This window comes from Macaca nemestrina, unplaced genomic scaffold (assembly GCF_043159975.1).
Source record: "Macaca nemestrina isolate mMacNem1 unplaced genomic scaffold, mMacNem.hap1 Scaffold_77, whole genome shotgun sequence".
Taxonomy (NCBI): domain Eukaryota; kingdom Metazoa; phylum Chordata; class Mammalia; order Primates; family Cercopithecidae; genus Macaca; species Macaca nemestrina.
The window spans coordinates 90,619-118,194 of NW_027257868.1; the positions used below are offsets into that span (position 1 = coordinate 90,619).

Here is a 27,576-nt window from a genome sequence, read left to right on the forward strand (position 1 = left end):
AGCAAGAGCCAGAGGGTCCCATCCTGGGAGCTGCAGACGCTCTCCTGTGGGCTGCAAAGGCCATGGCCGCATCCTGGACAGGACGTAAGCTCTCAGGGATACATGCATGTTCCTGAGGTTATATGAGTGTGACGGGTGTGGCATTAGTCTGACGGTGTCACGGGCATTCCAGTGGTTACGTGTGTGCTCGGAGGGACAGATGCGTGTTCCGGGGGTTATATAAGTGTGACAGGTGTGGCGTTAGGCACACGATTTCATCCCCGCATTCTGGGCGTTACGTGCACTCTGAGGGACACATCCGCATTCCTAGGGTCGGATCTGGACAGCAGCTGTCACGTTACCCTGACGGTGTGATCTCTGTATACAACGGGTGCTAACACCAGCATCACAGATGGAGTGTTATTAGTACTACGGGGGTTATTATCACTGTGGTGGGTGTTCCAGTTGCTTTCCTGAGGCTACATTTCTGTTCCGAGACCGTGGCTTGGCTCCGTGGCCGCCTCGCCTTGGGTGCAGAGAACGAACCTCAAGTGTGCTGGATTCACAGGGGCTTTTGGTTTCTAATTTTCCACAGGAAGGGTCTCTGCCCCTCAGCTGACAAGCCTGAAAAAGGAAGGATTTTATTCACCACGGACGCGAGCTCGAGGTGTCCCAAAGCGAGGGGCGTATCCCAGTATGTGCTGAGGAGAACGCGACTCCCGCTCTCGCAGGACTCAGGCGAGGAGGTAGCACGCGGCCGCCTCAGGGCTCAGAAAAGCCGGGCTCGCGCGCACTCTGCTGGCGGCCAGGGGCACTGCAGCGCCCTAGAGCTCACTGCGCTGTCGGCAGCCCCGTGCCCGCTGCTACCCATCCCGCTGCACCACTTAAAGACAGCATGGAGTGTTTGGCGCTATCGTTCTAGAAATGCAAACTGACACAGAGCCCACTAGCCCGTGAATTTCTAAAAATGCAGAAGGCAAAATTAATTGGAAACCATAGGAAATAAAATCAACATGAATGCACATTTTACAACCTATGCAAAAATTTACTCAACATAGTCCTCAGACTTAAAACGCGAAACTGTCAGAGGCCTCTTAACCACAGTGACTTTATTTTAAAAAAAGGTTTTAAAAAAGTTAAATCTGGGCAGGGCGCAGTGGCTCATATCTGTAATCCCAGCACTCTGGAAGGCCAAGGCGGGCAGATCACTTGAGATCAGGAGTTCAAGACTAGCTTGGGCAAATTGTGAGAACCCTATGTCTACAAAAAACACACAAATTAGCTGGCATGGTGGCACGTACCTGTAGTCCCGGCTACCCGGGAGGCTGAGGCGGGAGGATTGCTTGAGCTCAGGAGTTTGAGGCTGCAGTTAGCCCACCATGATCACACCACTCCACTCCAGCCTAGGCGACAGAGAGAGACCCTGCCTCACACACACACACGTTAAATTTGTTGGATTATATATTTAGGGGGTTGAGTACTTTTGGTTATAAAATATTTATGGTTGCGGGAACAAGTTAATAAATAAAGACATAAAACTTATAAAAATGTACCAGGACTTTAAGAACAAAAAAGCATTCTTACTTTAAAAATAAGTTTTACTTTAAAGGTAATAATACACTCATAAATTCTTGTTAAAATCCACAGTAACATAGACAAGTAACAATACTAATAGCCTGTCACAAACTGATCACAAGCCTTTATAAAAGACAACACTATTTATAATAACCTATATAAACAAACATTAAGCCCGGGCGCGGTGGCACATGCCTGTTATCCCAGCACTTTGGGAGGCGGAAGCGGGAAGATCACTTGAGACCAGGAGTTCCAGACCAGCCTGACCAACATGTGAAACCCAGTTTCTACCAAAAATACAAAAAATTAGCCGGATGTGTTGGCACGCGCCTGTAATCCCAGCTACTTGGTAGGCTGAGGCAGGAGAAACCTTGAACCAAGGAAGCAGAGGCTGCAGTGAGCCGAGATCATGCCATTGTGACAGGAGTGAAACTCCGCCTCAAAAAATAATTTTTTTAAAACAGGTGCATTCCTCCTCTTGCTTTCTGAGGACGCCCTGCTATGTAGCTGAGTAGTCGCTAATAAACTACCTTAACTTCACTATACTCTGTGATTCGCCATAAATTCTTTCCAATGTGAGATCCAAAAACCCATTCTTGGGGTCTGGGACAAGATCCCTTTTCCGGTGACAAAACTATACAAATTCTAGAATAAAACACATAAAACTATGTGACCTTGGGTTTGGTCATGAGTTTTAACACATGACACTGTCAGAGGCATTTAACGCCTCCTTTATATGAACTCCAGGGTGGTTTATGTTCCATTGGCTAAGAGAAAGTTTTCTTCCAAAATGTAACATGAGTGTTTGAGGTCAAACATTAATATCAAGTAAACTCAAAAGATGGAAAAGATAACATTAGTTCTGGGAAAACCAGAAGTGTGCCTTTTTTGGAAATAATCATCGGTAGCACAAACTTCAGATTCTGCAAAGGAAATAAAAATGAGTTAACTTACATTTTTCACAAATTAAGATATAAATCAAGATAATGAAATCCAGAAATCCAATCTTACTGCTTTTAATGTTCATTAAAAAAAAAAAAAGACATCTTTATCAAATAGCCCCAGTAATAGTCACCAAGTCTTTACTACTTAAAAGCAAAATCCACCTATCTCCTGAACAGTATCCACTTTACAAGCCTCATTATACGTACTGGAAACAAGATTCAGAAATAAATATATGCATGTATATATATAAAAATATATTTCAAATAAAAAATACTTTTAGATAGTGGTATTACAATACATTTAGAAATTAATAACGGAAGCAAATTATGGGAGATCATCCACGCCTGTCCCAAAGGTACCGAATTTATAAATCATCTCAGATGCGGTGCAGGACAGGTTGAAAATAGGAACGCAATGAACCCGTGCGGAGCAGCGGCCAGCGCGGTGTCCAGGGCAAGACCCTGCCCGGTCCAGGCCCCTCCGGCCCTGGGCCCGACGACTGCTACGCCTCTGACTCCACGCTAACGCGGAGCCCGAGCGCGCGTCACAACGTGTGGGGCCGGGGAGGCTGCTACCCAGAGGCGGAGTGCGGGATCGCGAGGGTGCCCACCCGCCTCTCGCTCCCGCCGGCACGTACGGACTCGCGTCCCCGCCGGGCGCCGACTAGGCAGCAGCACCGCCCCCGGCACAAGAGGCTCACGCGCCTCTTACCTAACAGGAAGTTGGAAGCAGCGCGCCCCCACGGTGCACTGAACGCACTCAAACAGAACCGGACGCAGACACACGCTTTCAGCCCAGGGGAAACACTGGCAGGGTCGGAAAAGCAAGCAGCGCGTGCGGGAGCTCAGAATGCGCCCTGCCCCGGCCCGAGACCCCGCCCCGGCCCGGTCCCGCCTTTTTGTCTGCCTCACCCCTCCCCGCCCGGCACGTACTGGCCCCGCCCTTCGCGTGGCGTTTTTTGTTGACCCGGAAACGGATTCTCCGGAGCCAAGGTCCGCTCGGGTGAGTGCCCTCCGCTTTTTGTGGCCAAACCCAGCCACGCAGTCCCCTTCCTGCGCCATCCTCCATACCCGGGGTCTGTGGGTCTCCACGGACGTCACAGGCTCGGCAACAGCCCCACTGTCGGCGGGGAGCCCCGCGACGCCCTGAAATGCTCCGAAGCCTGTCGCTCAGCTGCCAGATCTGCGTCTGTGTCCGGTTCCATCACTGAGGTCGCCCCGTCCAGCCCTTCTACCCTAGTTCTCTTCACTGTCCGCCCATCCTATCGCGCGCCGCGTCAGGTCCCCATTCGGCACATGGCTTGTCTCCCGTCGTCCCCACCCTTGCCCCTCTTGGCAGCTCAGGGCAGCCCTGGGATTTGGCAGACGCCAGTCCTCCCTGAGATGCCTCCCCATCCTTTCCTCCGCCAGGCCCTACGTCTCCGCAAACCCCCCGCTTCGGGGTGACCGCTTCAGACAGGAAGCTGAGTCCGGGCCTGGGGTAAGGGACCTGCCCAATCCTGTGACAGCCCGCGTCCTTCTGACAGTCACCTCCCACTAGCGGTGACCTTCCCGGTGCCCCACTGAGAAGTGGGCTCTTCCTTGGCAGGGGCTTCTTCACTGTATCGCTGTGGATGTCGAGGTGGGGCAGGATCGTGAGGAGAAAACAAGAGAAGAGGGAGGTAGGGCCAGTGAGGGACAAAAGGGGAGGGAAATTTAGATGGGAAGTGGATGGGTGTGAGGAATTTGAACAAACACTGAGAATGAAGGAGAGTGACCTGAGCAAGTAGTAGTGGGGTAAATGGAAATAGACAAAACGGCAATCAGCAGAGATGTGGAGGACAGAATACAATGAGGAGGCCCTGACTGTCAGTAGCAGAGGGGGCAACAGAAGCCTAATTCTCAAATTCCTTAGATGATTTTCTGATTTCCAAATTAGTTTCCCTTTTAAATTTCTTGTATCAGGTTCAGTTTATGAGGCCTCAATACTTTTCAGTCTTTTTTTTTTTTTTTTTTTTTTTTTTTTTTTTGAGACGGAGTCTCGCTCTGCCGCCCAGGCTGGAGTGCAGTGGCCGGATCTCAGCTCACTGCAGGCTCCGCCTCCCGGGTTCACGCAATTCTCCTGCCTCAGCCTCCCCAGTAGCTGGGACTACAGGCGCCCACCACCTCGCCCGGCTAGTTTTTTTGTATTTTTTAGTAGAGACGGGGGTTTCACCGTGTCAGCCAGGATGGTCTCGATCTCCTGACCTCGTGATCCGCCCGCCTCGGCCTCCCAAAGTGCTGGGATTACAGGCTTGAGCCACCGCGCCCGGCCACTTTTCAGTCTTAATTATGTATTGAAAATACTTTTTGTTTGGTAAATACTTTTACATTAATTCAGTGTGCACTTTGTAAGAATATTGATGATTTGAGTTAGTTTAGTTTTCAACATCTTCCTCTATTCCTTTATATGATCTCTGTATTTAATGACTGTAGGATAAAATTTCCAACTAAGTATAAATATCAAGTTTTCTTTGTGCTGTTTTCTGAAATTATTGAAGGATGGGCTGAATTGTCCTAGAACTTTGTTCCAACAGATTCCATGTGTTCATAATGAATAAATTGCTCAAAGATATTTCGAAAGCTCACCTTTTATGTTTTTTATTGCTAATAATTACATCTTTTTAATTTTTATATTTTTGGATGACTTAATGTGATGTTCTGGAAAAGACAAATGTTTTTAGTCAATATGATTAAAACCGTGAAAGACAAATTGCTGTTACTTAAGAGTGGGAAATTTGATCTCAAATCTTTAGGGGGCAGGGATGTTAAGGGAAAACTGCCACTGTCGCATCCAGATCATGTCATTCCTGTTAAGCTGGTGCCTGTTACTGTCTACTGGCTTCTGTTCACCTTTCCACCTGCCCCAAGACATACACATAGTGACATAAGGCAGTGGATAGGGAAAGAGCTAGACTTTTTAAAGTAAGCACAGAACAAAGGTGTCTTTCTAATGAGGAGGAGCTGTTGGTTCCGGGAAGGAAGCTTGGAGGAGAAGGGGCAATAAGATTTGGGTATTCAGGATCCAGAAGTGAGAGAGAGCTTGGGAAGCTCAGGAACCGGAGAAAGAAAAAGCATTGCCCATTCTCACCCATGACCCTGTGCTCAGCAGGTACTAGCAGAGACTTCAGCAGGAACCAGAGAAAGAAAAAGCATTGCCCATTCACACCCATGACACTGTGTTCAGCAGGTACTAGCAGATACTTCAGGCTCTGTGACTAAAAGGGATCAGACCAGTTCATATACCCACAGCTGCCATGTAAGGATGTGTGTGGACTTTACTAGGGAAGAAGGGTGTTATGAAGGAAGGGGCAGAAAAACTCACCTGTTGGTCTCCAGGTAGAAGTTTATTGTCCCGAATTCCTGGAGGTTCAGTGAAAAGCAGAAGATTGTCTTTTTCACATGTTGAGTTATGCCCCCATATATGTGGTTGTGGTAAAGAAAGAGGGTATGTCGATGGGAAGTCCTGAAATGCATGTTCCTAACATTCAGCAGGGACTTCTCAAGACACATCTTGCCTTAGAAAGAAGCTCAGAGAAGAAAAATGGAGAACAATTAGATATGACATTTTCACTGGAAAAAGTCATATTATTCACTGATTGTTTTGTCATCTCCCTCCTTAAATGTTGTTTTTAGGATTTCGTAATATCTGACCCTGCCTAACACATTTCCTAACTCACTCATAGCCTTCCCTTAACTTCATCCCATCTTCACAGTATCACACTGTGACCCAGTGATTTCTAACTTGTGAAGTTCCATTCGGGGGATCATATGGGAAGGCCTTCACACCCAGACATGGTGTGGAAGTGGGCCACATAATGTCAGTGAGGCAAGTATGGATCGTTTAGGGATGATGCACTGTCAGATCTTGTTGACCATGATTAGAAACACTGTGCATATTAGTAGTGAATTAATGCTGGGAATACCTGACAAATCCTGGAAAAGAAGATTAATGAGAGGAAATTTGTTCTGCCCAATTGTATAATGCATTTGAAGCTTAAAACAATGAATCAGTATTGATCTAGCCTCAAAATATTAATGATTTGGATTAGAAGGAAGACTTTAGAAAATGATAGCTATGACAAATTAAAGTAGCATTTGATCCACACGATGGAGTTTGTTTATTCAGTAATTGCTTTAAGAATGGAATCAACGTAAGTGTCTAACAGGAGGGTATTTTAGAAATTGTTCACAGCACGTCTGTTCCAAGGAGACCTTGATGTTCATAGATTTGTAAAGAATGCTGCTTACTAGCACACTGACTTATCTGCAAATGTCTGAGGGTTCCTCCACTTGGGTAACTTGGGGGTTTGATCGCAGAGTAAATAAATGGTACATTTTATATTGTAATATAGCAAGATGCAGCCCACAAACTGTAGATACTCTTAACTACCACATAAAGTTCATCTACTGCTTTAACCAGAACTTGATACTGTATGTATGCTTTTGTAGATTTGGATAAAATGACAATTCATTATTATTTCCAGTTCACAAAGTAATTGTGAGGCTGAATACATTTTATTATTTTATAGATGTATGTGTAAAATGAATTTTTCTGCGTGACTCATTTTTGATGTATTTTAGATGATATTTTATATTTTGTAGTTTAATTGTATGTACACACACACAAATACACACTTAGGGGTCTTATTATGTTTCTGTAGCGAAACCAAAATCCTTCCTTCATGCCGTTTGACTTTATGTTTTCCTCAGGAAGGCAGGACCTATTTTATATGATAAAATATTATGTTTTATTGAGTCCACTTATGATATTGTTTAATATTATGAATATTTACATGACTTATTTTAAATTTCCAACTAACATAGATTTACATGAAATTTGACATCTTTATTTTTTTCTTTTCACAACTATTTTGACTATATCCTCACCAAAAATCAAAATTTAGACAAAATTGGCTTTTAGACTAATTCTCATTTTTTACATGTGAAAGACTACATGTGACTTTTAAGTCTAGGTTGCCCTGAGTCTGCAGTCACCGGGGTTTTATGTCACTGTGTCCTCCAATCTAATAATATTATTTTCAGGCTATATTCATGTCATTTCAATGTCCTCATTAAGTTTTAAAATTTCTTTACATGGGCCTACAAATTTATTTCAAATGTTCCTCATAATATTTTGCTATTGTAAATAGAGACTGATTTTGTGTGTTTGCTTTGTTTAAAGATTAATGTTACTAAACAGGAAATACTGATTTCAGCTTATTCAGAATAGTTTTGCCCACTTTTTAAATGTTCTTATTAGTATTGATAATTAGAATGGATTCTACTTTTTCAAGTTTACAGTCACATCATCTGAGAATAACTACAGTTTCATGTCTTTGACTCCATTTTTGTAGTCCCTCTCCTTTTCCGTCTTGTTTTGGTCCCACCTCAGGCATCATGTGCAGTGGTGAATGGCATCAGCCCCAGCCAGCCTCCTTATTCCAGCCTTACCTTAAGTGGAAATGGTTCTTTTGTTAACTCTTCAATATATAGTTTAGATTTTATTGATTAAGAATAATTAGTCCTCACAATTCGATATGATTTTTAAAGATTTTAAATTATTTTTAAAGATTTAAATTATTTGAAAGTGTTTTTTCAAACATCAGTTGATGTGATTGTTTTTAATCTTTAAAATTAATATGTGAAAGTAATACGTTTTCTAGTATGGAATTATCCTTTTATTATTTTAATTAACTCCACTTTACAATGCTCTGGTATTATTTAACCATACCAGTGATGGCCACGTGACCAAAATAAATAGCCAAATGGCTAAAAGTGTATTAATGATTTTTGCAAATATAATTAATGAAAATTGTTGGTTAAAATTCTAGTTATTGTTGCATTTATGTTCATTTTGATTAGCATAATAAACTAATGAGGACAGGCTTATTTTTCTCCTTCAAAAGCATTTACATTACAAAGGAGGTAGAAGTGATTTGACATGAACTCTGATGTATAACTTAAACATTAAAATTAGCTAATCAGATTTTTTCTGCTGATTACTGAGGGAAAGTTTTAACTCTATTTTCATGGAAATTAATCAATGTATCATGTATTCATGTTAGAATACAATTGTTCTGATTTCTTAGATTTTGAATTACTACTTTTAAATAAATACAGTCTCTTTTATTTACCTGTGTTTTTTTCTTTCCACCATGAGTCTTTTTGGTTTCATGATCTTGCTCTCAAAACTTTAAAATTATTGATTTCTGTCAAATCTGTTCATTCATTACATTATTTTATTATTTATTAAATTCTTTTAACTTTTTAACTTTTATTATTATGTACTGCATTTGTAACAATTTGGAAAGTCAAGTAACTACTGTTTTATTTTTCTTTATCTTGGTTTATGAGTGTTTTTAAAGTTTTACTTTCCTTGAAGATCACAGCTGTAGCCCCAATTCTATGGTTCTGGCTACTTTTATTTATCAGACTTACTAATATCATGAATGTAATTGGAATACTCCTTTGATTTTACTGGTGACATATACCCACTAGTGTACTGAGATGGGGAAAAAAAGTCTTTACAACTCAGATAAATATAGAGTTGATATTTATTATTTATGTAAGTGTGATCTTGTTATTAAATTCCTCTATCATATTTATGGAATTAGCAATTTCTCTTTGAATCCAGACGTTTCTAGTCATGTGTATTTCCAACATATGTTTTTAGCCACATACACTTTTTTGAATATCATATTTGGTGTTTAATTTTTGCTAGGATTATAGGCTGGACTCCAGATCCAAACTCGACATGTAGCAGACCCACTAAAAACATACATTAAGCCCCTAGCACTGTTTTAATCTCCGTGGCCTGGCTGAGCTTCTGCCATCTGTCCTCCTAGGCACTGTGAGGTCTGGACATCTCATTTGGCATAACTCAGCAGTGGCCATTGGTGGATCTCATCCTTAGTACTACTCCCTGCTGGCAAGGGTGGCCCAGGCCCACATAAGCCATTGCTGGGCTCCTTGGAGGACTTAGAGAATCCTGAGATTGCCCATGAGGATGGGCATGCCTCACAGTCTAGCACCCATCTTTACTGATGCCTGTAGAGATTTAGAAGCTCACAGGGGTCTTTGATGTCTTTCTTATGCCTCCATTGTCTGCAGTGTGACTCCCATACTCCTAAGCCAAGGTAGAGAATTTTGAGGAGGCTTGTATGGAGGTTTATGGTGACCCCCATGGTTCTGTGAGACTGGTAGAAGGCACAGACCCCTTAGACTTCTCCCCCAGAGGAATATGTGAGACTAGTGGAGGAAAGGAGAGTAATGAAGTATGCATTTAGCATCCCAGGCTATCATTGCACAGCTCTAAGGAGAAATACAGGGTGTCTTATGGCAACTGGCACAGCTCTGTGAGACTGGGAGATATTGAACAACCTTGAAAAATCAAGGAGATGTGACCCTACTGAAGGAACAAAATAAATCTACAATAATTGACCATAAAGAAATACAGGTTTTTGGCTAGGTGCAGTGGCTCACACTTGTAATCAAAGCACTTTGGGAGGACGAGGTAGGCAGATCACTTGAGGCCAGGAGTTCAAAATCAGCTTTGCCAACATGGTGAAACCCCAGCTCCACTAAAAATACAAGAAAAAAAAATTAGCTGGGCATGGTGATGGGCACCTGTAATCCCAGCTACTCAGGAGGCTGAAGCAGGAGAATTGCTTGAACCCAGGAGATGGAGGTTGCAGAGAGCTGGTATTGTGCTATTGCACTACAGCCTGGACAACAAGAGTGAAACTCCGCTAAAAAAAAAAAAAAAAGAAAGAAAGAAAAGAAAAAGAAATGGAGGTTTCTGAATTTCCTGACAAGAATTAAAGATAAATTGCCTTAAAGGAGCTCAATGAGCTGTGAGACAACACTGATAGACAAGTAAAATCTGGAAAAGAATACATGAACAACATGAGTATATCAACAAAGAGAAACCATAATAAAAGAAATGTAGATTCTGGGGCTGAAGAACACAGTAACTGAACTAGATCAATACAGGGTTTCAAGAGCTGACTTGATCAAGCAGAAGGAATAACCAGTGAACTCAAAGACCGGTTATTTGAAATTATTCAATCAGAAGAGCAAAAAGAAAAAGAATCTTTTAAAAAGTGAAGAACCTCTGTCTGACTTTGCTAAAAATTGGAGGTTCCTAAGAACTCCTTCCCCGCCACCCCCCGCAAGGCAGACTCTTGCTCTGTCACCCAGACTGGAGTGCAGTGGTGTGATCTCGGCTCGCTGCACCCTCCACCTCCCAGTTTCAAGCGATTCTTGTACCTCAGCTTCCCAAATAGCTGGATTACAGGTGCCTGCCACCACGCCCAGCTAACTTTTATATTTTTAGTAGAGAGGGGGTTTCACCATGTTGGCCAGGCTGGTTTTGAACTTCTGACCTCAGGTGATCCTCCCGCCTTGGCCTCCCAAAGTGCTGGGATTACAGGCATGAGCCACCATGCCCGACAAGAACTCCTTTTTATGTTAGATTTGCTAGGGTTTAGCAGCTCACAGAACCCAGGAAAACAGTTTGCTTAGCTGATTTATTACAAAGGACATTTTAAATATTACAAATGAACAGCCAGCTAAAGAGTTACATACAGCAAGTTTTGGATGGGTCTTAGTTTTAGGAGGTCTGTCTCCAAGCAGTTGGCATGTACCATTCTTTCAGCATGTGGATGGCTCTTCACTCATGCAGAAGCTCTTTGAATCCCACCATTCAGGGATTTTTACAAAGTGTTCATCTAGTAGGCATAATTGTTGTCAACTCGATCTCCAGCCTCTGCCCTTTACCAGAGGATAAATCATTAAAAAATTGATCCCTTTTGAGGTAGAAGGATCTCGTCCTCATGCTCCTCAGTTCCTTCCAGAATCAGCTTCCAGTTCAGCTGCAGAACAGGTTCTGGTGGTGGCTGGAGTAGCCCAGGCAGGTGCCGTCGGGTCTGAGTTCACACTGGTGCCCGTGTGGTCTCCAGTTACGGTGTGGGCCGTGGGGTCTGACTTCACACCGTTGCCCATGTGGTCTCCAGTTACAGTGCTGGCCATGGAGTCTGAGTTCACACTGGTGCCTGCTTGGTCCTCAGTTACAGTGCTGGCCATTTGTGCCTTTCTGGGAAGTTAGAAGGAGGATCATTTCATCACCTCTCTGTCCTCCCACACCTGATCTATGCTGGGCCACCGTGAATTCTTCCTTTTAACTGTTTCTCTCATCACGGGCAACGCTGGTGTTCTGTGGTCAATGTTTGCCATTTCTGAAAACGGATTCTGTGTTTCTTTATATAATCACCTGGTCTCTTTTACGAATTTCGCTTTTCTTTAAGAAAATCATCGTGCTTTTATCTCTTCAATCTCAACTCTGTTCCCTGACACAGGCTCTTACCAGCTCGAAAATTAAAAGTAATCTTTGATTATACTTAATACTTTCTAAAGTTTTCAAAAGTTTATCAGCACGTGGGTTACTGAACATTGACTGTTTATTTAATGGAAAATTACATTCTAAGTAGAGTATTAGAGTGAAAATGATCTTTTGATTTAATTAAAATATTCAGGTAAAAATATTAAAATGCCTTCGCCAAACTTCATGCCTGTGTATCGTGAAAACATTAAGCTGCTCTCTGCTCCCGGGAATACATGAGTAGAGTATGTGTTTGAAAGCGTCATTCCAGTCTTAAGTTTTAGGTATTCTTAAAGGGGTTGGCTGGAGAAGTGACATTTAGCATTGAGTGAACGTTTGACAAAGATTTGTCTCGATATAAAAATAGTTAAAAACAATGTTTAGTGTTTCCTGTCAGGGTTCACCCATTAAAGAATGGTCTTGTAAAAAACTCATCGAGAGTGTCGGCGCCCAGAGGTGCTACCTTGCCCACAGTTGTGTCATCTGCTGTCACCAGGCGACACGCCCAGCATTTAGCTGCGCGTCAGATGTGGCCACGGGGCCACAGGACATCCCTGCGGACGGATGTTCTTATGCAGATTAATGAGGATGGAGACCGCTGCAGAACTGTAAGCCCCCCAGGGGCTGACGGAAGCCTGGGAATACCCGAGACACCAGAGTCGCTGCTGCCCTGGGTGGAAGGAAACCTGCCCTGGAAGATGGGAAATGCAATAAGGAGAAAGTACCAAGGTACATGATGCTGTGAAAATGGAGATGTTTTAATTAAATTAACAATTAAAATCATTTTAATTATGTGAATCATTTGAACCCATGTTAGTTCTTTTTAGGAAATTAATACTTAAAGCAAGTTTGTTTTCTGAATTGTTTGAATTAATTGAGTCAGCACAAGAGTTAGCATTGATATCTGACCCTCTTCCAGGGTTGGGGCAGAGGAGATGGGGGCAGAGGAGACGGGCCTCCCACCCGCTTTCCCCTGGAGCTCAGCCAGAAATTCCCATTGAGGAGCCCTCAGCTCCCCGAGAGCCAGGAGCTCTTGCGGAGAGGCCGCTGTCGGCATGCCACCCGCTTTGATGGCCCTGCGCTGCCATCCCTGCGCTCCAAGGGCCGGAACCTGACACTGCCTGTGCCAGACGGGTCTCAGGGAGGTGCCAGCCAGGGGGTATGCATGGCGAGGCCTGAGCATCGCTGTCGGGATTCCGTGGCTGCCGGTTTCACTGTCTCGCTGTTTGTCCCCGTAGCAAGACTCATGAGGTTCCTTGAGGACAAGACCCCCTCCTTCCACCTGGTCTGTTTCCTGAACATTCTCTGCACTAGTACAGCCCCGGGATGCAGCCCTCGGGAATCAGGGTGTCGGCCATAGTAGGGTGGGTCGCTCTGCAGGGCACCATGATGGATGTTAGCCGCTGTGCTTCACTTTGGGGACATGTTTAAGTACAAAAGTAATTTTAAAATTTCACCATTATTTCAAGACAGCTGAGAGCCTATTAGCACAGAATCCCTGGTCTGAATGAAATCAAACGGTTCTTATTAATTATTCATGATACCATGAATATGTAGCCTTATTTTTTATAATTGCCAGTCTGTATAATTAACCTTTCATTTGGTTAAAGTACTTAACAGTAAGTAGAGCTGTAATTTCAACTGTTTATAAAGCATATGGAAGAATGTTTAAATGTTTAATTAGAACCACTTTTTTTAGTTTCATAGAGAATTTTTTTTCTTGTCAACGAGAGTCTTTAATTATTTAAACCAAAAGAGAAAAACAGACCAGAAAAGAAAAACAACTAGTAAAGCTCGGAACTGCGAAGGTGGCATCATTCCGTTAGTCTCGGATTTTGCTTGCTGGGTTTGTGACGTGGTCAGAGTCCTTGTCTTTGATTTCCTAACACAAGTTGTTAAAGTTGGAAGTGAGTGTGAAATTGAGTTACTCTAGCTTTATTCTTTCACGGACGAGAAGTGAATTATCCTCAGCAAGGTGGGTGCGGGCGTGGTCCCCGGGGTTCACTGTGGTGAACAGGCCGCCCTTGTGGAGAGCCAAGTTCGTCATCACTGGGACAGAGCCCAGGACACTTCCCCGGCTGGCCAGCCTCTTCCTAGAACCCCACACATTGCAAAGGATGGAGTCCAGATCTATGCCATAAAGAAACGAGGGTGGTTACAGAAAGCACCACGATCTCAGCTGAGTGGCTCTGAGGACCCCAACGTTGAGGCACCTCAGCATCCTGTGTGGCTCAGGCTGTGCCCAGCAGGGAGGCCGGCCCGATTGAGCTGCGGTCTCCACCCTGAGAGTGAGGGCTCCTTCCCCCAGCGCGGGTTAAAGCACCGTGTGTCCACCTGTGCAGTGGCTGGTCCCAGTGGCCCTGGAGGGCTGAAACCCTGGGTCCTGCCACTGGTCCGGGGCATCCGTTTCCCCTTCCTGCAGTTCCTGTGTCTGTGTGTCCAGGGGGCTCCGATCCCTGTCTTAGGACCATGGCTGAGGGGTCAAGTTCACCCTCTTTGGAGCTGGCCCGGATCTTGGTTCTGTGGATCCTCGCTGTGTGGCTCTGGAGCAGTTCTGTCCTCAGGAGATGGATCCTCACAGCAGCCTCTTGGGGCCATGAGGAGAATTGATAGGACGACCCCCGGGTAGCTGCTCAAAGCCCTGTGCGGGGCCAGCCCTGTGTCTCCACCAGTTCCTTTGCTCTGTGCTCCCCCCCACTGTCACATCGCCAGCCTTTATTTCCTTTTCCTTGGACCCAGGCAGTGAATGCTCCGCTGGTCTTGGCAGCCCCTTCTCTAGTCTCTCCTCAAATCACTTCCTGACGGACTGCCGTGACTAGCCATCGGCGTGACCAAAACCCCACAAAATAGAACCCAACTTTCCTATTAAGCTGTACAGAGCTGTCCCAGCCCCACTTTTCACAGGCTGGCCTCATTCGCCATGGGATCCGTGGTTCTCACCTGGGGCTGTGGGTGCCCCTGGCATCTGGTGGGGAGTGTCAGGGATGTCCCTCCAGGCCTAGTACAGTCCCCCAGCCGGTGGCCGGCAGACAGCAGCACCCAACCTGATGTCCCTGTGGCTTCTGGTTCCCCGAGGCTGGCTGTGCTTTGCTGCCTCTACATGCTCTCAGATGGGTGCCCTCTCTCCACCTTCACTGGTTATCAGTGTTCCACCCATTAGAGCTCAAAGCACTGCCTCCCGGCAATGCAGCCCCTTCTCCTGGCCTGCCGTCTGCCTGTGCCACGCGGTCTGTACCGTGTCCTCACGGACTCATCAGAGCGAGGCTCCCAGGGATGGAGAGGTTCCTGCTTGTGTCTCTGTCCCACCTTCTCTGGACCTGGCACCGTGGCCTTTGCCGACAGAGGTCTTGGGTTGATTGTCAGCGAAGCAGAGAATCTTTATGGCTCTAAATGACTGTGAACATGCTTGATTGGGTTATTTTAAAAATAATTGTATATGTAAACATTTGAGTGTGACACAGGTGGATTTTTGGGCTAATGGTCTTGTTCTTCAGGGAGTAACCACAGGCCCATCCACAGGGACCATTTTCAGCTGATTTATGGAACGCTGTTCTACCTGGTTAACTTTCAACCTTATCTCACCCTGAGAGGTAGGTCAGCATGTGACGAAGATCACTGGTTTGAATCCTAATCTGCTCCTTAGGAGCTGCACCTTCCATGCCTTCGTTTCTTCCTTGGTTAGGTAGGGAAGGTATGAGCTACCTCAGAGTTGTGAGTGAGGCCTGCATCGAGTGACCGCATTAAAGTGACAAGGACTGCACCCGGAGTGTTGATATTTAAAGACCTTTAAACATCGCGATGCCGCATTTTGGTACCCAGGTAAAACAGCAAAGTTATTTCAGATGCAGACACAGACCCTCGGTGAGGTGGGGGGCTGATGGCAGGAGATGGACCACCGACCCTGTAACGAGGGCGTGGTCTGTTCGAGGCTGAACGAAGTGCACATCATTGCATGTACCACAGAGGTCCCTCTCGTGAAGTCCTGGAAGGGTCCATGTGGCTGAGCCGTGTGGTCTGTCCATGATGTCCGGCAGGAGCAGAGCTTTCGGGTGCAGCCTTGCTCTTGTGCGCACAGCCCTCAACGGTCTCAAAAGTCTGAGGCTTAAAGCAGGCTTGGGGTTTCCTTACACCTCCTGGACATCTAATTTGCCTGGCAAACATGTTTTTCTTGGGTGTAAAGGTGAAGGAGTGGGTGATTCTGGTGAAAGTGTACTAATTACTGTACTTCTGGGTCAGTGGCGCTTGGTTGAAGACACTATCTGCCCTGGATGGACATCTCTGGGGTGGTGAGAACCGGTGGCTGGATGTCGCGGGGTTGCCAAGAAGATGCCAATTTTCTCCTTTTTCCTGAGTAACAACACCCTGCTTTGTTTAGGGAAGCAGCACACCCAGCTGAAAATCCAATTCTCTTGCACGGCGGAGCGGCTGGTGACACAGGTCCAGATGCTGGGATACTGATGGGGGGTCCTGGAGTGGGAGGTTTCAGGAGGCTTTCCCGACCCACAGCAGCCCTGGGCCCTTGTCCGGCCTTCTTGCCCGGGGCAGGACACCTGGAGGGAAAGCAGCTTCGGGGGCCCGAGGGCCAGAAGGCAGAGTCCTGGCATGTGAGGCAGGCCTGGGCCAGGCTCCTCGGAGGATGTCACCGACCTGCTGCCCATGCAGGGACCACCCACCTCTGACCCCCAAGCAGATTTTCCTCCGTAGCTGAGTGAAATCCTGGTACGGCGAGTGAGGCAGTCAGAGGCACCTTTTGTGGAAGGAGGACAAAGCTGGAGAGAAAGAGGTTTTCCTAAAGGCACAAGGCGCTGATTCTGCGTTATGGATAATTCCTAGGAGTGTGGTTGCTGGTGGGTGGAAAACTGTAGCCAGAGAATAAGTGGGAGTGGCACTTGCTGGTATTTAACTGATTCGTTCACGAATGGTCCGAACCGTTCCAGTGAAAAGAACATTTCGGACACAGAAGTTTTCATCCTGCCTGACAATCAGTGTGACCGTGGGCTGTTCCATCCTTCCTGGGCGACAGTGAGAGGGTCTCAGGCCCTTTCGGCCCTGTGCTGGCATTTCCCCAGGGTGTGTGCCCCATCCCGAATAGGCTGGAATGCCTCTGGGTGCAGCTGAGCCTCTTGAAAAGGGAAGAGACATGTGATGTGCTCTGGCTGAACAGGAAAATGAGGGAGGACAGTGAGAGGGGCCTGGAGGTGAGAAGGATGGTGAGCAACACTGGGGACAGAGGACGTAGGGTAACACCAGGGACAGGGGGACAGAGGGTAACGCCGGGGACAGGGGCATGGAGGGTAACGCCGGGGACAGGGGATGGAGGGTAACACCACTTCTCCAGGTGCCTTTAGGGGATGCTGCTGCCTCTCGCACCCCAGAGTGAAGTCAACAGGATTCTGTCCCGAGGAGCCCCAGAGCCTGGCAGCTGGGATTGTCGCAGTATGAACCACTGTTCACTAGCTCTGCACCCTGGGACAGGCTCCCTGGTGTTTCCACCCTGGTTTCCCATCTGGACAGTGGGACCCTGAGTGTCCCCGTCCCAGCTGCACCCAGAGCCCTGGACTCCAGCGTGTCGTCAGCACTCATTAGCGTTTCTTTTGTTGTGGTCCGTGGACGAAGTGGCTCTCTCTTTGTGTGTTCACAGCCCTCCTGCTCACTTTACCTTCTGGGAACACTTTTTACATAGCTTCGTATGTGGGGAGGACTCGAGTGATTAATCGAATGTTTCATTAGGTGCAGTTCTTCTGTTTCCCAGTTTTGACAGAACATTTGGTGAAATTTCCAGGGACTCCTGTGGTCAGCCTCACGGTTTCACTCTGTCACTTTCTAATGCAGTATTCTTTGGGAGTCTTTTCAATTAAGCGCCATAATTTAAAAATAAGTTTTATAATATGCAGTTTCAGGTTAATTCTTTACCTTTGTGTCTCAGGCAGTAGCTACCTACCTGTGAGTAGTCAGAAAGGTTCACGCAGTTTTCCAGGGCGGCCTTTGCATTTACTGGAACTATTAAGAGCTTGTTCCTGCTTCGGTGGCGATTGACACACAGTACACGTGAGGTCATGCGTGGCTTAGCATCTTCTGCGGGCTTAGAGGTCACTTTCTGTTCTTCCCCAAGCCTGCTGCGCTGTGCCGAGTGTTCACTGAGGGTGACGGTCAAGCTGTCTGGCACAGGCCACCGAGGCCACAGGGCAGGCTCCACGTAGGGGAGCCTGCAGAATGGCAGAGCCTGGCTTCCTCGCCGCCCTTTACTGGGAGCAGAAAGCTCAAGCCTGTGATCAGAGCTGTGCTAGCCCAGAAAGCCTCCGAACAGGCTGAATTTAGGAATTGGCTCCTACCAACTGCCCACGTTTAGGATGTGTTTGAGTGTTTGTGATTTTTCCTGCACTGAAACTACTGGGCTGGCTCTGAGTCACTGTCATGGGACTTCATGTTGCCACGACAGGAAACGGCGTGGGTGGAGGGCTGCACAGAGGCTTGCTGCTGTGATAATGAAGGGCTTGTTGCCTCTTGGGACAGCGAGTTCAAGCTCTTTGTGATTGTCAGCATAAAGAGTGACCCGCTGAGGACATGGCTGTAATTCAGGTTGGCATGGTTGATTGTCATCGTTGATATCAGGTACCTGCCTCTAAAATGACGGTACCCGTAGTGCGGCTCCAGGAGGGCAGCTCCTGCCAAACACACGTGCTCCTGGGCCCCTGCAGACAAGGTCGTGTTGCCAGCCAGGCCTGCAGCTGTGGGTGCAGAGGGGTCTACAGGGCACCGAGCGCCTCCCTCGATTGTTTGTGGGGCCCAGCCCTCCATCCCTCCTGGTCCCCAGTGCGGCTCCTCCCAGGATTCTCCCAGCCCCGTGCACACCTCCATCTTCACAGCTTCCGTAGTTTTCTCGTGGGTGCCCCAGGTGGGCGCCTGGGCAGGGTTTGTGTGTTAGTCGAGTTCTTTCTAGCTGTCCCTGGCTCGTAGCTCAGCAGGTCCCTTCAGATGAGTCAGCCAGCTGTGTACCTGCATGTTCAGGATACTTGTCAGGGGCCTTCCTCAGAGCAAGACCGACCCTCACCTCATCCTTGGGACTTTGGAGCCCGCCCTGGAGAGACTACAGTCACGTCCAAAGGGGCCGTCCGGGTCCCGCAGGCTGGTGGGAGTAACTTCTGAGCCACTCCAGACCACACTTTGTGTTCCTACACCCCACAAAGCCACTTAAAGTGCCATGTTCTGGTGCTGTGTGCCTCACCAGTGTGCCACACAAGGCTGCACGGGGATCTGAGCGGGCGCTGCCTTCCTCAGGCTATGCTTGAGTTTTGGGGCAACTGGAGCACTCGTGGCTGTGATTCTCGCCACTGTCTGGGCTTCCCTAGAGGGTCTCACCCGCAGCCTGAGGACCACATCGGCAGCCACCGAGGAGCCGTCAGGTGCAGCGTTAGTAGTCCCACTCAGTCCTTCTCGACTTTGGTGAGAAAGGAGACAGCAAAACGTCAGCTGGGAGCCCCAGGCCTTCTCTGCTTGGGGCCCTGGGACTGACATAGCACAGATCCTGCCATCCGCGTGCTGGAGGCACTGCCGTGCGGCTCCCTCCTCTGGTCAGGGGCTGCGCCCTTGGGCTGTGCAGCTCTGGGTTCTCGCACTCAGGGCCCCAGGGAGGGTCGTGGATGAAGAGAGAAGGAGAAGGGCGGCGGTTTGAGCCCATCCTCTGCCTCTTGTCCCTAAGTACATTGGCAAAGTTTTCCAGATGAAAACTCAGAAGGGATTTTTAATGACTGGAATCTGTGAATTCCATGGAAGCCAAGTCTGTCCACCTCTTTCACCCACCTCATTTCTCCCCGTTGGGGCTGATTTTGGCAGCGTTCATAGGGGCAGGGACGGAAGGGGTGGGGGCCAGCCGTCGGCCCTGTGTCCCTCCCCTCCTCCCCTCAGCGCCACAGCATTTCGGTGTCATCCCCTTCCGTGCACGCGTCCTCATGAAAACCAAGTGCGGCTGGAGGGAGATGCCTGCGCCCACTCCCGTGACCTTCCCGGCCAGCCTGGCTGCAGCGGCCTCTCGGCAGGCATCTTTCTGGTGCTGCCTCCGTGCCCCTCCCATCACCTGATGCTCGTGTTCCTGAATCTTCACGCGTGTGCTCTGTGCAGCCACCTCACGGGCTCCCTGGGAACGGAGACAGTGTCTCACACTGGTCAGAATGCTCTTCTCTGTCCACTGAATAGTCCAACACAGAATCATTCCTCTGTGATTATTTATGCTTTGTTATGTAGAACTGGAATAAAGAAAAAGTGAATTTAGACATTACAGCCATCAGGTTGAAGCTTAGTACTTGCATTAGGGAATTCAATGGAAGCATTTGAGCTTCTCGAGTTCTAATTCCATATCTTCGTATCCCCATCACCCCATACCCAGTGTCTAACAGAGCTCTTGGTCTAGGAGTTTCTTGATAAATGCTTACTGAATTGAACTGGACTGAGCTTAACATTCCCACCCAGAGTTAGAAGCCAGTCCCTGAATAAATTGCATTTAGAATATGAGTTTGACGTTACTGTGGTAAGGGGTATCCTACACGTCATAATTCCTAGTCAATATCGGGTATTTAGTCAAATAGACTCAAGTATAGAGAAGCATAGGCCCATCTGGCAAAAGGGCAAGGCACGCTGCTTTAGGTCCAGGTCCCCAATATCAACTATGAAAATAAAACGTCAACTCCAATGACAGCCCTGTCCTCAGCTGGTCACTGTTTACGCTAACAATTATAAAGAGCTTGAACTTGCTGTCCTGAGAGGCAACACACCCTCCATTCTCTCTGCAGTGTAGCTGCCTTGGTGGATGGAACATACCCCTCCTCCTTCCCTCTCGCTATCCCTCCCTCCCCCCTCCTCTCTCCCTCCCTCTCCCCTCCTCTCTCCCTCCTTCCCCCCTCCTTCTTCCTATCTTCTCTCACCTTTCTCCCCCCACCTTCTCTCCTGGGCGAGGGGCAGAAGAGAGGAGACCTCCGGAATCTTCTGCTTCATCCAAGCAGCTTGGGGGCAGCATCAACAGCTGCAATTTGGCTGCCCCAGCAGGTGCCTCAGGGCAGCCTTTCTAATGGGAATCCTGGAATCATGTCTTTCCTTAGTGTGTCCTAAAGGCTGGAGGACATGAAGTGAAACAATGCTCCATGCTCAGTCCTGTGATTTTGTGTATTTATTGGACTTACTTTGAGATTTAACTAAATGATACCCAAGGTAGAGCATGAAAAAAAAGAAAAAACAGGCTATGGTGTTTGAAAAACAAACAAAACCGTTTGGTTTGTTGGTTTGTTCTTAGACCTTCACAGGCTCCTAGGTCACACGTTTCAGTTTCTCAGCAAGTGACATTCTCTGCAGAAGCTGTGTCAGTCTGTTTGATGATGTCAGCCACAGCAGAAAGAAGCACTCCGTAGGCCCCGTGCTCAGCACCTTGGCGTGAGCTCCTGCCATCTTCTGTTCATGCTCATCACAGCTCTGTGCAGTGGGCATCCTCCTGATCCCTGTGGGAGGATGGAGGATGGAGGCGGAAGGGTGAGTGATGGCAGGATCACATGAGGGGTCTCTCCCGAGGTAGGGAGGGGAACTGGCCCAGGACCTTAGTGCCCATCGCATCCTTCTTCCTCCTCCTCTGCCTCTCTGTGACTGTTTGACTCAGGCTGCAGGGACAGACATGAGTATGTGCAGAGCCTGTGTGCACCCCTGGGAATGTGTGCTCATATTGGCAGGGAGGGATGTGAGTGTGTACAGAGCGTGTGTGCACACCTTGGCGGTGTATGCCGGCGTTGGCAGGGACAGATGTGAGCGCGTATGGAATGTGTGTGCACACCTTGGGGATGTGTGCTGGCATTGGCAGGGACCGATGTGTACAGAGCGTGTGTGCACACCTCGGGGTGTGTGCTGTTGTTGGCATGGACAGACGTGAGCGTGTACAGAGCGTGTGTGCACACCTGGGGGTGTGTGCTGGTGTTGACAGGGACAGATGTGTACAGAGCGTGTGTGCACACCTGGGGGTGTGTGCTTATGTTGTTTTGTAACCGGCAAATACGTGGCCCATTGCGTCGGGTGGCCCTGAGCCCATGCTGAGTCCGTCAGTGTCCCTCGGGTTGGGGTCTCCATCTGCCCAGACAGCACTCGAGTGGCTTGAGGTTTCAGATTCTTCCTCTACGGATACTTGGGCCTCCTCAGGACCAAACATCAGAACCAGCCAACTGCAAACTACAAGAACGTTCAAATGCATCTTCAGTAGGAAAAACAAAAGCAATTGGAAAAATTTTCCAACGTGACCCCGTGGTTAAGCCGTTAGATACTCCAGCCACCAGATTGAGTCACTTTAAAATTCACACCAATTAAAATGGTTGTGAGAGTTGCAGAGCTTTACCGCTAAACCTTGAAATAATTGAAGCATTCTGCTCCACTTGCTTACAAACTGGGGTTGGGGATACCTTTCAGTCCAAAGTAGCAACCTTCTAAATCCAGCTTAGATGCGAGGCTCCCACTGACACAGGAAGAGACAGTGGCCCTTGAGTATTCTCCTGTGTTCAGATACTGTGTCATTTTTTTTTTTTTTTTTTTGTATCCTGATCATCACTTCTGCTTTTCCAATTCAAACTAAAGGGAGTTTAGTTCTGTTTTGGAGAAGCTGTGGTTAGTGGTTTCTTTTCATGGTTTGCTTAATCTCTTAAGTCTGGTGCTTACATTACCCAAATAGACTTTTCTTTAGTACGACAGTGCCATAACCCAGGGCTTCTCCCTCCATATCTTCTCCCCAGGAGGCTCCCTAGGAATGGGTGCTGGAGATCCAGCCCCTCTCCATGTGCCGTTTTCTTTGAGTCCAAGGTAGCTTTGGCTCAGAGAAGAAAAGAGGCCTCCGGGTTAGGTGCCTCTGACTGCTTGCTTGTGAAATGTTTAATGATAAGGCGACTTCCAAACTAATTTACACATTGATAGTTGTAGCTTGAAGTATCACCGCAGTCATAAGAACAAGAAACACTCCCATAAAGTAGATAAGCAGAAAAAAGCCATAGAAGTTTAATAAAGCACAAATAAAATGGTGTTGTAAGAATGTCCAGTGGGAAATGCTCTCAGTCCAGCCAGATCCAGCTGTGGCGTCAGTCCAGCTGTGGCGTCCTCCTGTAAAAACATTCAGCCACGTGTGGCCCTGATCGCAATCACTACTCTGAATTGTGATCCAGAATGTTGTTGGGGGCCGATGCCGGGACTGTTCCAGCAGTTGAGTCTGATTGGGCGTCACGGTGGTGATGTGCTTAGCGCGGCCAGCTGGGCTGAGTGGTGGCCACCCGTGCACTCGCCACGTGCAGCCGTTATTCTGGTGATGGGGTTGCATGCGGCGCGGCTTGTCCACCTGGGCAATTAAAGTACTGGGAACCCAACCGCGGGCGGGTGCCTCCCGACATGGGAGCTGTCTTTTTTATCCAGGGCCCTGTGGCGCTGCAGACCCCTGCCGCCAGTCTGAGCTCACAAGGAGGTACCGGAGGGCTCTGCTGGGGCATGGAGGTCCCTGAGCAGGTGGTCACTTATTGCTTGTGGAGTGGTCCATGGCCTGTGAGTTTATTCTCGGGGTTTGTGTGGGCGAGGTTAACCAGTTCACAGCTGGGCACTTACCCCTTACACAGGTGACACTAGTTAAAGTGGAATCTATATTAGCTCACACGGGAGTGTGTGAGGAGCTGGGAGGGTGGGGAGGCTTGGCCCTAGCACTAGATCCCGGTCTCCTGACGTTTCTGCGTCTTCCAGTTGAGGGGCCGTCAGAGCCGCTGTGGGTCCTGAAGACAGGGGGTGCCATATGGACCAGGGGATGCAGAAGCCTCTAGAGGCTGCGGGAGGCAAGGAGACGGTCGCTTCCCCAGAGCCAGCCCTGCCGCCACTTCGACGTTAGATGGTGGGACCTGTTTTGGACTCCAGCTTCCAGAAATGTGAGAAAATAAGTCAGTGTTTAGGGCGCTAAATTTGGGGTGATTTAGTGGAGAAATAGAAAACTAGCCCACAAAGGTGCACGCATTGAAATGTGCTCTGTCCAGGTGTTCACAGTGGTGTGAGGGGGATGGCATCGGGGTTCTGGGAACTCTGCAGTTTTACTGAAGGAAGGGGGCTCGCCACGCCTTTCCTCATATAACTGAAGGTATGTATGCCTGCCACACTGCCCAGGAGACAGGGACTAGAATTCTGACTTTATTTCTTATGGGAACCAAGCCACAGTCAGAACACGGTGAGGGCCGAGACGAGCTTCCTACAGCCTGAACTGGGAAGAGGAATCGCAAGTAGTTTGTGTTTTTCTACACAGACCTGTCCTTTTCAGGTTTTGTTAAGTTTTGGAAAAAGGGAGAAGCCAGGCACACCTCGGCGAGGGACAGTGTTTCTGGAGGTGGTGCGGCTTCAGCCTGAACGTGGCCGTGTGGTTGGGAGGCTCAGAAACTGCCCTCCAAGGGCACTCATCTATTCCTTATTGCAGTAATACCTTGTTTACAGAAATCCACAGAAATTACAGTGCGGGAGGCTTCTGGTCTGGATGGGTTTGGACCGAGGTCACGGGGTGTTGTCCCAAGTGCTAATCCTGATCTGGCAGAGGCTCTGTTCCCAAACAATTATTCCACAGTTTCAGAGCCTATATCTGAGTGATAGTCTTTTAACTTTGTTGCATAAAAGGAAACAAAGTATGTCTTGAGGGTCCAAAAATCCATGTGGTAATCATGGCTGTAAACTCATACCTGGGGCTTTGGGATGGAGTGAAAACCACCGTCACCTGGCGTGGACGCTGCGTGGTATTTTTAGCGTGGCGGCCTGCTCGTGCCTTGAACTCTATCTGCAGTGTGAGCAACAGCTGTGCATTTGAGAAATGTGGACAGGTCAGCTTGCTCCTCCAGGGGCCTGCAGGCATCCGGGTGAGGGGCCTGGGATGAGGCCACATCAGTGGGAAGGAGCTTGGTTGTGTCAGCAGATCTGTCTGTCTCTACAGGCCCGCAAGCCAGCCAGAACCCAGTTTTCCTTTGGTCATCTAATGCCAGAAAAAACCTGTTTCTTAGAGATTCTCATAATTTATATTAATGAACCATTTGACCGTACCTAAAATGTTATAAATGCATGAGGCTTTACAACTTGGCAGATGTGTAACTCACATGTCGTTGTATCAAACTGTTGAAGATATTTGTTTCACTTGAAGGTTTTTAACATTTTATGTGCAAAGCAAATGCCAGTAGCATTTTGAAGGAGTATTTTGGAATTTTAAACACAGTGGGATAGTGCTGGGTCTCTGGGATACTGGTGAGGTGGACGTGACCTCAAGCTCTTGTAGCTTGCAAGCAGGATTGTTAAATTGTCACAAGTGCAGTGCTGGAAAGTCAAAGTGGATTTCTGTAAATGAGGTATTAGTGCAATAAGGAACAGATGAGTGCCCGTGGAGGGCGGTTTCTGAGCCTCCCAGACACCCCAGGAGGAAGCGGGGGACGGGGGCAGTTACCCACCAGAACCTGGACGGTGAAGCTGGGTTTGCTGGTGGCCCTGCTTGGCAGGTCATTACGTGCAATAAGAAACAGGTGAGTGCCCTTGAGAGCGGTTTCTCGGCCCCCTTCAGAACCGCAAGTGGAAGACGCTCCAAGGTGGGGGGTGGGGGTTTGGTTAATCCACAGGAGCCTGGATGGTGGAGCTGGGTTTGCTGGTGGTCCTGTGTGGCATGTCATTACATGCACTAAGGAACAGGTGACTGCCCTTGAGGGCGGTTTCTCGGCCTGCTTCGGAACTGCAAGTGGAAGACGCCCCAAAGTGAGGGGGGGCTGGTGGTCGGTTATCTAGTGGGGCCGGATTTGCTGGTGGCCGCTGCGTGGCAGGTCACTGCGTGGAGCGATGGGAGGTGAGTGGAGTGGGAATAGAGGATGCACCCTCCACAGCTACTGCTGGGAGTTGGCTGTGGTAGCAGAAGGGGCATAGAGGGATTCCCATCAGGGGCAACACGACTGGGGTCCCACGTGTGGTGGATGCCGAGGTGTGGCTATATGTAATCTCAGTCTGCACAGCCGTCCTGGTGAGTGGGTTCAGTTACCTTCCCATCTCACATTTGAGAAATCTCGGGGGCTCACATCACAGCTAGGTGGGTTGGAAGTAATGTCTCAGGCAGGACGTTGGCCCCAGAGCCCAGATCTTACCCGCCCCCGCTCTTTTCAGTCCACCAAGCTTGTAGAGAGGGTTGTATGGTGGTGGGTGGCGGCTGAGAAACCAACACAGTAGAAGGCGGGGAGGAACTAAACCAGGCAGGAGACACAGGCAGTGCTTGGGAGGTCTGCACGGGGTGTGGGTGTGGGAGACACCTCTGGGCCAGTGAACCCCGTTCTGTGCTCCTGGCTTGCCCAACCTTGGCCCTCAGCCACATGCTGCGTGCTTTAGGTGAAATCTCAGTCGCTCGTGTGGTGCGGGCATCTTTTCTCCCTGGCTTTGCCTCTCTTTAAATCACGGAGTCTCAGTGGGGATGACGGGGCGGATGGTTGTCCGTGGAATTTGCCCTCCACCTCCCCATCCTTGTCCTGTCCTGTCTGGCCTGTTACCTGAATCTGTGTCTCTTCAGAGCCTGCAAATGAGTGGAGGCCACGACAGCCTCTCGCTGACCGACCTCTCAAACTTTTATTCATCAGAATAGTGTTAAATGCCGATTCCTAGGCACCCCCCTTGGACTCTACGCCTGCCTAGCATGGGTACTTTGGGGGAAGGTACAGAGGATTGCTGGGCTGTTCCAGGGGGGAATTTGCATTGTTGAATGTCTATTGTGTTCCTTCCAGCACTCTACTTTCCACGCACACGTGGCATTAAACCTGGAAGACCTCTGGGTGCTGTGCTGGTGAGGAAGCCCCGGCTGGACGAGGGGCTGCTGGGGCTCGGACTTGATTCCTGGGCTGGGGGCTGCGAGCTTATTCTCTTCAGTGGGTCTGCTGATGGGATGCCCTGAGAAGTCCTGCTGTGCACTCAGGGGAAGGTGCAGAGACAGGCTCAGAAAAGACAGACCATGGATTTAAAAATTCCTACTGGAAAATCTTTTATGTGCAAAGTAATTTGCATCTAACTGAAGACAATCATTGCTTGAATAATTGGTTTGTTTACAAAGTTGGTCCTATGAACAGATTAAAGTTTTCATTCATGCCTTATCTATAATGTGAATAGGAGCTATTACCGCAACTTAAATTAGCTTTAAATTTCGTATCAGATTGCAGTCCAGATTACAAACGGCTGCTTGATAATCTAATTGATAAAACGGAGGAATTTAGTGCTTGGAACCCAGAGTGAAGGGAACAGAATTGCTTTGGTTTCTCAAAAGGGTGTTGACTGAGTGGTGACCTGGGGTGAAGAGAAGTGGCTAGAGTCATTACACTCGAGGAGATGATCTGCCCCCGCCTTTCTCAGCTGTCTTCTGGACAAAACAAAGGGTGATAAATGGAAAAAATTCAGCACTGAGTTCGTCTATGCCCTGAGCTTCTCATACAGTCATTAATGGGCTGTATCTGTGAAGCCTCCATACAGGCACAAAGGAATTAGGCTAGAGTAAGGCGGCCGGCGACCTCTGGCGTCTGGACCGCGTGTCACTTCCTAAAGCCCTTTTGGGTGAAATGACAGTGGCAATGTCGTTGTTCGGAGGAGTGTAATCTCACGTATGAGATGCAGATTTTAAATGATGCAGATTTTAAACACCAAAGT

At 48.1% G+C, this 27,576-nt stretch overlaps 1 protein-coding gene across 5 annotated transcripts in view; it reads left to right on the forward strand.

The window, feature by feature from the left end:
- The first annotated feature begins 3,462 nt into the window (after window positions 1–3,462).
- The window catches only part of LOC139361630 (disco-interacting protein 2 homolog C-like), a 137,806-nt gene continuing 113,692 nt past the window's right edge, over window positions 3,463–27,576 (forward strand). For 3 of the 5 annotated variants that reach the window (XM_071090331.1, XM_071090327.1, XM_071090326.1), the window contains exon 1: window positions 21,754–23,816. In XM_071090331.1, the coding sequence (XP_070946432.1) occupies window positions 23,780–23,816 (37 nt within the window). In that variant the 5' untranslated portion in view covers window positions 21,754–23,779. Of the gene's footprint in view, window positions 3,502–21,753; window positions 24,023–27,576 lie in introns of those variants that run through there. The other 2 variants (XR_011619214.1, XR_011619211.1) reach the window with 2 other exon arrangements.